Below are 12,097 nucleotides of genomic sequence, written 5' to 3'. Positions count from 1 at the left end.
TTTTATACCCACCCATTGTGCTTTTGGTTTTTAAACATAAGGAGGGGGTCGGGCGCAGAGGGCGATAGACACCCTCAGCAGCCCCCAAGCAATGTCTGTGCCCCTGCCGTTGCTGGGTCGGTGGCTCGGTAATGAAATCAACACTCAAAGTAAGTAAACAGAGGTGCTTATCTTTCAGCGGTCGTCCATTCGTAATTTTACCTAGGCCACCCGATCAACCCAGGAGGCCCGTTGGGCTCCCCTGGATGGGGGGTTCCGTCGTCGAGTCTTTCCGTGGTCCCACCTGGGGAAGCGGAGGGTTGCCTACATGCGAGCATGCCCCTGTTCTCGCGCCTAGGGTGCATTAGTGGCAGGCCATGCCCAAGCGACATTATGTCTGACTAGGCGATGTCTTGTCAACCAGAGCACGTCCCTCTAGTTCCATCGCGTCCACCTCAGATTTCTATCAGCATTGATTTCGCATTTGCATTGAGAAGGGGAAGGCAGAGAGTTTTTTGTCCCAACCTTTCGCCTTTCCTTAGTTGCTGAGCCCCCTTTTTAAATAGGGGGATTCTCATCCCACCTCCTCGCCAGCCTCTAAGCCGCCACTTCTTCTCCTTCCTTTCCATCGAATGCATCGGTTCCTAAGTAAGAGAGGGTAATGTGAGGGAGAGAAAAAACTCACAGATCTGCTCGTGAATCTAGAGCATGATGTCAAGCTAGAGGTCATCCAACGTAGATGAGATGGTGCGAGCCACCCTTGCTGTGGAGGGACCACTGTTGCTGAAGGAGGAGGGGCACTGGAGGGTGTCGAGCATCGTCGACTTTGTTGTCATTCGTTGCGGCCTTCCTTCGGTGGGAGGCGCCTCCTGCCTCGATGCTGTTGTCAGGGTTGCGGCTGATGACAATGGCATAGTCCCTGGACACCTCGGCGGAGGCGTCACTGTCGGGGGTTGCGGCTGATGACGATGGCGTAGTCCCTGGGTGCCCCGATGGAGGGGCACTGCAAGTCGCCAATGTGGTGCTCGACGTTGCAGATGACGACGCCTTCGAGGATCCCACGAAGCGGTAGGACGTCGCTGATGGAGAGCGTGGTGTGGCGGCCACAGTAGATGAACTGGCATGTGTACATGGCCGAAACATTGCCGATGGAGAGCATGGCGTGGTGGTCGTAGTAGACGAACTGGCCGTGTACATGGCTAGACATTGCTGATGGAGAGCGTGGCGCGGTGGCCGCAGGTAGTACTCATAGCAAAGAGCTAGGTAGAGACTGTAATTGAATAAGTTTGTGGGGGAGCCCCCGAGTGAACAGTCCTTTGAATTTAAGAGTACAATAGTCTTTTTCATGATGAAATCACTTTGTAAGTGGCGAATTTGTGCAAAGAATGAACAAATTTTCATCTTTTGTTACGGCAAACAGTTTTCAGCTTCCTCTTTTTGTAGAAGAGGTTTTGGTGCTCTCCGACCCTTCCTATGGCTCAAGTTGCAAAAAACTAGGAGTGCGAGGTGAACTAATTCTGATTATGCTAGTGAGCAAGAAGGTCGTAGCCGCTGGGGCATGGGTTTCCCGTAGCCCTACCAGTTGTACTCAGAATTTTGCTCCAAAAATCCTAGCCCTTAGGACTGTTACGGGAAGAGTGGAAAACTTACAGAATGTTTGCAAAGGTAACACATGAAGTGTTTGCAAGATAAACATGCTTGTATCATTTGTATCAGCCCTCGAGTGAGGTCCGCCCCCTCGCAAATTTGTAGGGGTCGGATGTCACTAAAGATTGGGGATTTGTAAAGACAAGAACTGATAAAAGAAGTATGCGTTTATTTAAGGGTAAAAACGACGTAGCTTCTCGATGTTCCAGGCGTTGGAGAAGACCTTGCATTGATGGTTTTCAAACTTGTAGGTGCCTAGGCAGAGTACTTCTGCGACAACGTACGACCCCTCCTAGGGTGGGGAGAGCTTGTGGCGGTCCTTGTTGCTCTGCACGAGGCGGAGGACAAGGTCCCCGACGTTGAAGGCTCGGTCCTACACCCGTCGGCCATGGTACCATCGCAACGCCTGCTGGTACTTGGCCGAACGGAGGAGGGCGATGTCGCGGGCTTCGTCTAGCTAGTCCATAGTGTCTTGGTGGGATGCCTCGGCCCCCCTGTTCGTCGTATGCTCTGATTCTTGGTGCTCCATAGTCAAGGTCCATTGGGAGAATGGCCTCGGAACTGTAGACCATGAAGAAAGGTGTGTAGCCCGTGGCCCAACTGGGAGTTGTCCTTAGGCTCCAGAGCACCGCCGGGAGCTCGGCGACCCAACACGCGCTGAACTTGTTCAACCGGGTTGAAGATCCTGGGCTTAAGGCCCTATAGGAGCATGCCATTTGTGCGCTCGACCTGCCCGTTCATCCGGGGGTGCGCGATGGCCGCCCAATCGATCCGGATGTGTTGTTCATCGTAGAATCGAATGAATTTCCTACCAGTGAACTGTGTGCTGTTGTTTGTGATGATGGAGTTCGGTACTCCAAAGCGATGAATGATGTGGAGGAAGAACAACACAGCTTGCTCGGTTTTGATCGTGGAGATCAGTCGAGCTTTGATCCATTTCATAAACTTGTCTATGGTGACAAGCAGGTGGGTGAAGCCCCCAGACGCCTTTTTGAGTGGCCCAACCAGGTCGAGCTTCCGTCTTGTCTGTCGGTAGTGTGTCGCGGAGGAGGTAGTCGAGGTAGGGCGTTCTTCAGTCATTCGGAGGGTCAGGCTCTAGAGCCAGACCCTCTTCAAGCTCTATGACCTCGAGGTCGAATGGAGTAGTCGGTGGGTCCACCCTTGGGGCCGGATCAGACGGGCCATCCTTAGCCCGCTCTGACCCTTCGTAGCACACTGAGGGTTTGTGTTGATCACTGGCGAAGACGCCCATTGGCACCGGCTCTCGACCGGATGCCGCCTTTACGAGTGCGTCAGCCGCCTCATTAAGGTGCCTCGGGACGTGATTAAGTTCAAGGCCGTCGAACTTGTCCTCTAGCCATCGAACTTCTTGGCAGTACGCAGCCATCTTAGCGTCATGGTAGCTGGACTCCTTCATGACTTGGTTAACGACCAGCTGAGAGTCACCCCGAATGTCGAGGCATCGGATGCCCAGCTCGATGGCGATGCGTAGGCCGTTAACGAGTGCCTCGTATTCGGCCACATTATTTGATGAGGGAAAATGGAGTCGAACCATGTACCTCATGCGGACCCCCGAGGGGTGACACGAAGACTAGCCCCACGCTGGCGCCCTTCTTCATTAGCGACCTGTCAAAGTACATCGTCTAGCACTCTTGATCGACTACCGCTGATGGCATCTGGACCTCGGTCCACTCCACGATGAAGTCAGCCAACACTTGGGACTTGATCGTCGTTCGGGGGGCATACCTGATGCCTTGATCCATCAGCTCAAGCACCCACTTTGTGATTCTTCCTATGGTGTCCTGGCTATGGATGACCTCACCAAGGGGGAATGACGTCACTACTGTCACAGGGTGTGACTCGAAGTAATGGCATAGCTTCCTTTTGGTGATGAGGACGGCGTATAGGAGCTTCTGGATTTGGGAGTAGCGGGTTTTGGAGCCGGATAGTACCTCGCTGATGAAGTACACCGGGCACTGTACCTTGAGGGCATGCCCCTCTTCTTCCCATTCTACTACTAGGGTGGCGCTAACCACTTGCGTGGTGGCCGCTATGTATAACAGGAGGGATTCTCCGTCGCTCGGAGGAACCAGGACTGGGGGTTTTGTTAGAAGGAGCTTGACCATGTCAAGTGCTTCCTAGGCCTTGGCTGACCACTCGAAGCGGTCAGCTTTCTTCAGGAGTTGATAAAGGGGGAGTCCTCATTTGCCGATGCGTGAGATGAATCGGCTGAGGGCGGCGAGGCATCCTGCAACCCGTTGAACCCCCTTTATATTCTGGATCGGACCCATCCTTGTGATGGCTGAGATTTTCTCTGGGTTGGCTTCAATGCCATGCTCAGAGACGATGAAGCCGAGCAGCATACCCTTTGGGACCCTGAAAAAATATTTCTCAGGATTGAGTTTGATGCAATTCGCCCGAAGTTTCGCAAAGGTTTGCTTAAGATCGGTGACAAGGTGGTCAGCCCATTTGGACTTAACTACGATGTCGTCGACGTAGGCCTCAATGGTCTACCCGATGAGGTCCCCGAAGCAATTGAGCATACAGTGCTGGTATGTGGCCCCAGCGTTTTTCAGACCGAACGGCATTGAGACGTAGCAGAACGATCCAAAGGGGGTGATAAAAGACGTCGCGAGTTGGTCGGACTCTTTCATCGCGATTTGGTAGTAGCCGGAGTACGCGTCGAGGAAGCAGAGGGTTTTGCATCCTGAGGTAGAATCGACTATTTGGTCTATGCATGGTAGAGGAAACAGGTCCTTTGGGCACGCCTTGTTAAGACCCGTGTAGTCGACACACATCCTCCGTTCCCGCTCTTTTTCATACAAGAACGGGATTTGCTAACCACTCTAGGTGGTGTACTTCCCTGATGAATCCGGTGGCAAGCAGTTTTGCTATCTCTTCACCGATGGCCCTGTGCTTTACCTTGTCGAAGCGGCGCAGACGTTGCTTCACCGGCTTAGAGCCTGGGTGAATTTTCAAGGTATGCTTGGCGACCTCCCTCGGGATGCCTGGCATATTCGAGGGTTTCCATGCAAAGATGTCTTCGTTGTCGCAGAGGAAGTCGACGAGCGCGCTTTCCTATTCGGAGGAGAGCGCGGTACCTATGCATACTATTTTACCCTTGGAGCTGCTGGGGTCTATGAGGACCTCTTTGGAGCCCCCTGCCGATTCAAACGACTCGACCGATTTCTTTGCGTCGGGCGCTTCTTCGATGACCTCCTCCCTGAGGGCGGCGAGTTCCCTAGAGGCGACGATTGCTATGGCATGGCCGCAGCACTCGACTTTGCACTCATAGGCCCGCTAGAAGGAGGTGCCGATGGTGATGACCCCATGTGGGCCCAACATCTTCAGCTTGAGGTATGTGTAGTTGGGGACGGTCATGAACTTCACATAGCATGGTTATCCCAAGATGGCGTGGAAGGTTTCGGGGAACCCTACCACATCGAAGGTGAGGGTCTCAGTCCTGTAATTGGACTGATCCCCAAAGGAAATGGGCAGATCGATTTGTTCGAGTGGCGTGGCCTATTTTCCAGGGATGACGTCGTGGAAGGGCGCTTGGACTGGGCGGAGGTGCGTTTGGTCGATGCCCATTACATCGAGTGTTTTGCATACATGATGTTGAGGCTGCTGCCTCCGTCCATCAGGACTTTGGTGAGGTGCTTTGGGCCGACGATCGGGTCGACGACAAGCGGATACCTTCCTGAATGCGGGATGGCGCTTGGATGGTCGGTCCGATCGAAGGTTATGGTGGACTCCGACCACCGGAGGAAGAGAGGTGTGGCTGGTTGGGCCGTGTAGACTTGGCAACGTGCGACCTTTTGATGATGTTTGGAGTCGTAGGTCGTCGATCCTCCGAAGATCATGAGGCAGCCATCCGGTGTTGGAAAGCCATCATCCTTCTCCTCGGCATCGTTGGTAGTGGGGGTAGGTTCCTTCCCCTGCTCCCCCTTGTTGGCACTTCCGGCCAAGAACTTGCGCATGAGGCCACAGTCCTTAAGCAGATGCTTTACGGGGATGGCGTGGTTCAGGCACAACCCCTCGAGCATTTTCTCGAAGTGGTTCAAAGCGCCCTCCGTGGGCTTTCGACCACCCTTGCGGTCAGCAGCAGCCACGAGTGGGTCCTCGCGCTGTTGCTTCTTGTTTTTCCTTTTGGCGGAATGATTGGAGGTGCCTTCGCCGGCACCCACATCCCGCCTTGCCTTGCCCTCGAGGCGATCAAAGATCGCTCCGACCGCCTCTTCTCCTGAGGCGTGGCTGGTGGTGATGTCCAGGAGCTCCTTGGTGGTTCGCGGGCGCTTGCGTCCCAGCTTATGGACCAAAGACTCACAGGTTGTCCCGGACAGGAAGGCTCCTATCACATCGACATCGGCGACGTTAGGGAGCTCGTTGCACTGTCGGGAGAAGCGCCGGATGTACCCGCGGAGGGTTTCACCGGCTTTCTAGCGACAGTTCTTGAGGTCCCAGGGGTTTCCAGAACGTTTGTACGTGCCCTAGAAGTTCCCCACAAAGATCTCCCTTAGGTCCGCCCAACCCTAGATGGTGTCGGACGAAAGGTGCTCCAACCACGCTCGTGCCGAATCAGCGAGGAGCAGTGGAAGGTTGCGGATAATGAAGTTGTCATTATCCGCACCACCGGCTTGACACGTAAGCCGATAGTCTTCAAGCCAAAGTTCAGGGTTTGTTTCCTTAGAGTACTTAGGGATGTTGGTAGGTGGTCGATACCTTAGTGGGAACACCGTGTTGAGGATGTGATGGCCAAAGGCCTGAGGGCCTGGCAGACCAGGGCTCGGGCTCCGGTCCTCGTCGTTGTCGTAGCGTCCGCCGCATCGAGGATGATAGCCGCGGTGGGCCCCTTCCCTCGGGTCACCGTAGGTGTGCCTACGGGCGTCGATGGTGCTGCGCGCCGCGGTTGTGGCCGAGACGTTGATGTACCGGAATTGCAGCACGCTGCCCGCTGCCTTGTGGCGCTTGGTGGACCGACGCATCCCTGACAGGATGCACTGAGGGGGTACGCTGGCTAGTGTCGGGCTCGTGTCGCCGAGACATTGAGCTTTCCGCCTGCTGTGCTGTCGCACACTCAAGTAGCGTGCGAATCTCATGGTGGACCCAGTGATCTTCGGGCGTCGCGGCCTTTGGAAGGCCATGAAGTAGGGCCATCACGACAACGATGTTCTAGCTTGCACGAGCAAAGCAGGGAAGGGTTTCATCGTCGGCGATGATCCTTCGGTTCACGTCGCGGGCCACGGCACGTGTGTGCCCTCCATCTCCGCGGTGCCTGATCTCCTCGTTGATCTTTTCGTACTCCCGAACAAGCTGCTGTCCGGCCTCGTCTATTTTCCGCTTTCGGGCTTTCAGCTGCTCCACCCCTACATGAGGTGGGGCCGCTGTTCCCCCTTTGGCTCCGTTGCCGAGGTTGCCTGTCGGGGTAACCTCCTCCTCGGAGGCGCTTTCAACGTGTCCCTCAGAGGTTTCCGCCATGAAGCATTCTCGGGAGGGATGATGGCTCTCCCTACTGGAGTTAGAACCAGAGTCCAACCCCAGGCCTTCTGTGAGGAGGCCATGGAGGGATTCAGTGACGCTTTTGATCATCCCCATGAACTCGTTGTTCGTGGGAAACGGGATTGCGCACTGGGCCATAAGGTGGCTTACGGTCGCCGCGGCGTTGCGGAGACTGAATGGAAACGCCATTGAGGCGCACCGAGTGGAGCGTTCCGGAGAGAGGGTGATGCGGCACGGGGCCTCCCTGGACGGCTGGGGTCCAAGGGAGACGCCCGGCTGGCCCTTAAGCCTCCAGTAGCTAAAGTTGGCGGATGGGGGAGACTAGACGGCAGCGTGGGCTAGCGCCAACTCTCTACCCAATGTGACAATGAAGTCTAGGTCACCGAAATGCACGTGTGCGCCCGGGACCTAGCTGGTTGCGTGGTTAGCCATCCGAGGCCTGATTTGGAACGCACAAAGGCCCCTACCTGGCGCACCAACTGTCGGTGTTTCGAATAAACACCGGCTAGTAAATTTATAATTGATCCGCATTAGGCCCGGATGGTGCGCTAAAGGACACAAGGTTTATACTGGATCGGGTTGAATGTCCCTACGTCCAGTCTGTTGCTGCTTGTGTTATTAGCACCGAAAAAGGGTTCGTAGCAGGGGGTACAAACGATCGAGAGAGGGACTGGTCCCAAGTCTCTGATGGAATGATCGAAAGGGTTGCCGAGAGCTTAGGTCGCTGCTCAGCTGTGCGTGAAGTGTTGTGTGTGTTTAACTTATGCCTCAAGAGTCCCTCTCCTTAGTGGGGGGCCTGCTCTCCCTTTTATAGACCAAGGGGGAGCATGGGTTACAGATGGGAGAAAGGAGAAAAACCAGGGGCCAAAAAGCCCCTCTGAAGGTGTTGAGCCCTCCTTTTTCGCTGAGCCAGCCTTGCTGACACAGCCAGACGGTGTCAGGGATTGGCACGTTCGTCGGGTGCCCGTGTCCTGGCGATGCCATGCCCTTATCGGATCAGCAAGTGGCCACGTCCCGTCCCGCCCCTCCGAGCGGCGTGTCGGACAAGGGTGTTGGCCTGTGGCCCTGTGGGGAGCGGACGGCGCGGTGACAGTACGCCCGTCACTGTAGATGGCGCGAGTCCCTTTCTGGACCGTAGTGGTTGTCGTATGCCTGTGTTAGTATCCGCACCCGAGGGCTGATGGCGGCGCCTACAACACTGTGGGACAAAAGTCGGCGCCTACAACACTATTTTAGTACTGTTAGGTTGGAAAGGGCTTAAAGTGCCCGTCCCATCGCATCCTGACGGTATCTTCCTACAGGCGTGCAGGGCATGGTCCTTGGCATGTCGGTTGACTCGAATGTCCTGTCGTACCCTGTGTTTGTCAGCATGAAGGTGCAGGGTGCAGTCATCGGGCGAGGTGGAGCCAGCCCTCAACCATCGGTCGAGACGGAGCATGTCCTCAGACGTCGAGCGAGGCGGAGCCAGCCCTTGGGGGTCGGGCGAGGCGGAGCCAATCTTCCGTCGTTTGGGTAAGAAGCGTAGTAGCGTTCTTGTCTGACCGAAAGCGTCAACGTTCGATGGTTATTAGTTTCACTTTATTGGGTACTCCAGTATTAGGTCCCCGACACCTCCTTTCTGAACTTTTAAACCCATTCATTTTACCTTCTGACCGGTTTTAAGCCCCTTAACTTTGAAAACCGTTTATAACTTTGTAAACCACCTCCTCAACTTTGAAAACCGTTTATAACCGGTTAAGAGGTAAAACGAACGGTTTTAAAAGTTTAGGAAGGTGGTTTACCCGGTTTTAGTGTTCAGGGAGAAAAAAAAGACTTTCGTAAAAATTGAGGAAGTTAACGTGGACTTTTTTTTCCCCCCAAATTCTAAGCTCCCTTTAGTCCGTATCACTCTATCAGGCCCGGTTTATCATGCCCAAACGGCCCAAACACGTCTCGCTAGGGTTTGTTGTTTGCTCCTCCTCCAGCCCCCTGGCCCCCCACCTTGCCCGCTAAAATGTTTCCCGCCATTTCGTCTCTCCATTTGCCGCCAGGCCGCTACCCCGCCTTGCTCTGCTCCCCAGATCCCTCGCTCCCTTTCCGTCTCCGCTCCCCCACGCCACCTGGTCGCCGGCTCGCCACCCTGCTCACCGATTGCCCTCGGCTGTGGTGCGAGCAAGCAGCGGCAAGACGATGGAGGAGGAGATCCGAGCGGAGTTCCAGAGCAGCGGCTTCTCCATCGGGGCAGCCGGCCCCGAGGACGCCGCCCAGATCCTCTCCACGCGTAAGTACAAGCGTCCCCACCTTCCCCCTTGCCCTTCTCTGGTTTTAAGTTGGTTTTGATTTATGTTGATGTGTGTGTGGTGTGTGGTTTTGCTTGCAGTACTGACCTACTGCATCAACTACAAGATGTGCCCCGCGGACCTCGTCTCCAACTGGGAGGTCTATTACCTCAACAGGTCAGCTCTTCCCAGATAAGAATGTTGCGAATAACAATGTTGTAGCATCGTTTGCAGCTGAGATTTGGCTAGTCTTAGTGGCTGTAGGTCGTCTGAGTGCTCTGCAGAAAGGGCGTCTGCTTTCTATGAAATTTGATGATAGCATCTTTTGCTGTTTAATTAAGCATGCCATCTGTATTGCTGTGCTGCTTCTTAAGGATAAGATGCTCTTGGCTCAATGTTTATTTTTTGGCTGGAGCACAAACAACCACTTTCTGTTAACTATGATCAAACTTTGTTTGATGTCTTGATGAGTCATTAAATCCCATCAACATTTAGGTATGACTAAAATCTTGCAGCTCATGTTCAATATTCTCCTGTCTATTAAGAGATGCCTCCCTGATGATTATGGTTCCAGGGTCAATATATTTCTTTTCTTTTTTTGTTTTTTTACATGATGCAGCTAAGGAAACTGAAAGAACTAATTTATGCAGGCAATTGGATGGCTTAAAGCTTGAAAGCTCGTATCTTGATGGTTTTCTGTTACATCTTCAGAATGAAGTTAAAGACAGGATAATAAAAGAAGAAGCCAACCTTCACATTTACTCCAGTAACGATGTCGACATGTTAGTTCCACATATCAGATTCATTTACGTGCATGCTTGTCACAGAAGTGCATTTGTTTCCTATTTCACCGTCAAGAAAAAAAACATAAATATAATGTAGAAGTAACTATTGCAGGCTCTTGAGCAATTCACATGCAGATGAAGTGGCATTTCATGACACACCAGGCTCTAAACAGGAAAAGATACCTGAAGAGTCATCTAACTCTGAGTTAACTCCTCTGACAAGTGACAGACCATCATCCAGCAGAGTGGCCAAAACAAATGCTGATCGTATTACCCCTTTTGCAACACGAGTAAATAAATTTACCCAACAGTATGTTCTCAATGCTGATAATGCAGTTAGTGTGCCAAGTAAAAATGCTGAAACCACAGAAGATGAAGTAATTAGAAGAATTCAACCAAGTCAAAGATGTTCCTTACAAGTTCAGCGCTCACAGCCTGAACCAGGTTGCAGATTCATGTATGACAGAATGGAAGACAAAGTAAGGGCATTGCTCATTTGTTTTATTAATTGTCATAAGCATCTGCTCTTTGACTGCATCCCTTTTCCAGTTTAATTACTTGGAAGATCGGATACGAAAATCTGCAAGCTTGTTTTCTGCATCTGGGTTTTGTGGAGAACCTGCAGATGCTACCCTTGCTTCAGAGGTAATTGCACCGCCTAGTTTTGTTCTTTTAACTACTTACCTCATCATCACCCCGTTCCTTGGTAGGATATCCAATTATTTGCTCTCTGCAGGAGAAAATGTTTGCAGTTGGTACAGTAGCTTGTGATGGGGAAGGTCATTTGAATGAAAAGTCTATCGTGCTACAGGGCAGGTGAGTGTGCTTCTTGGTCTCATTCATGTGATGATCTTTGCTCAGTCACCATTTTGTTATTTCTTTTGGCTAACTACAGAAACATCTTTTTTCTAGTGTTCAACACTCCAGGGGACAGCGTGTGCGCCTTTGACTTGAAGGATCTTGATCACTTCTCTTTGTTTCCTGGGCAGGTAAGCACAGCCAGTTCTAATGCCATATACATTATCTACTGAGTCAAATTAACACAATTTAAATAACAGGTGGTGGGTATTGAAGGCCACAATCCCAGTGGACACTGTTTTGTTGCATCAAAATTAATTGATTCCATACCGGTCTCTGTGGATGCTCAACTTCCTAGTGCTAAGAAACAAGCTATTGATAATGAAAGCAACCAAAATTCTGACGCTGGCACTCTGTCAAGAGAATTGTCATCGGTTAGTTCCTATCTGTTTTTTTTTTTTTTAATTTTAATGCTGCATCAAACATATCTGTTTAACGAACAACTAGTATATTTGTTCCAAGCTTAAACTGATATCAGTTCATTGTTCTTCTATTTTAGTTATGAATCAAATGCATGTTTATACTTCTCTTCATTTATTGAATGGACATGCTCAATCAAAGGAGAGTAGGCCAATCATTAATTTAAATAATTACCATTTTACCTCATGTCTTTTACAGGTCATCGCGGCAGGTCCCTATACAACAACCGATAATCTGTTGTTTGAGCCACTGCAAGAACTTCTTTCATATGCTTGTCGTAAGCAAGCCTCAGCTGCTCATATTGGTGTGTCCTCTCAATTCTGTACATGGGACAACACATTGATGTTTGAAATGTTCTGCTACTGTACACATCAATTGTTCTTTGGCACATGGGACCCTTCATTGACTCTGATCATCCTGACATAAAAAAAGGAACTGTTGACCAGAGCTTTCATGATATTTTCCATTTTGAAATTCTGAGAAAGGTAGGTAAATGCTGATTTCTGAAGGTGTAATGCTGGCACATTGCCAAATGCAATAGTTATTCATGTGTTATATTTTTTTGTTCAGATTCAAGACTTTACCCAGTATCTGGGGAACACTGTCCGTGTAATTCTCATTCCATCCGTGCGTGATGCTCACCATGACTTT

At 51.6% G+C, this 12,097-nt stretch overlaps 1 protein-coding gene across 1 annotated transcript; it reads left to right on the top strand.

Moving 5' to 3' along the window:
- Nucleotides 1-9,088: 9,088 nt before the first annotated feature.
- LOC136504986 (uncharacterized) lies at nucleotides 9,089-11,827 on the top strand. Its single transcript, XM_066500044.1, has 9 exons — nucleotides 9,089-9,385; nucleotides 9,485-9,560; nucleotides 10,034-10,165; nucleotides 10,281-10,647; nucleotides 10,718-10,813; nucleotides 10,905-10,984; nucleotides 11,081-11,157; nucleotides 11,227-11,400; nucleotides 11,645-11,827. The coding sequence occupies exons 1-7, from the start codon at nucleotides 9,295-9,297 to the stop codon at nucleotides 11,115-11,117; spliced, it is 879 nt and encodes a 292-aa protein (XP_066356141.1). The 5' UTR covers nucleotides 9,089-9,294; the 3' UTR covers nucleotides 11,118-11,157; nucleotides 11,227-11,400; nucleotides 11,645-11,827.
- Nucleotides 11,828-12,097: the final 270 nt, after the last annotated feature.

The sequence above is a fragment of the Miscanthus floridulus genome, chromosome 14 (genome assembly GCF_019320115.1).
Source record: "Miscanthus floridulus cultivar M001 chromosome 14, ASM1932011v1, whole genome shotgun sequence".
Taxonomy (NCBI): domain Eukaryota; kingdom Viridiplantae; phylum Streptophyta; class Magnoliopsida; order Poales; family Poaceae; genus Miscanthus; species Miscanthus floridulus.
This window is presented reverse-complemented; position numbering and strand designations above follow the sequence as displayed.

Bases quoted from the DNA above. Each gene is read 5' to 3' on its own strand.
- LOC136504986 (XM_066500044.1), top strand. From the start codon at position 9,295: ATGGAGGAGGAGATCCGAGCGGAGTTCCAGAGCAGCGGCTTCTCCATC. The intron at 10,166-10,280 runs GTTAGTTCCACA...TAACTATTGCAG, and splicing joins TCCAGTAACGATGTCGACAT to GCTCTTGAGCAATTCACATG. The intron at 10,814-10,904 runs GTAATTGCACCG...TGCTCTCTGCAG, and splicing joins ATGCTACCCTTGCTTCAGAG to GAGAAAATGTTTGCAGTTGG.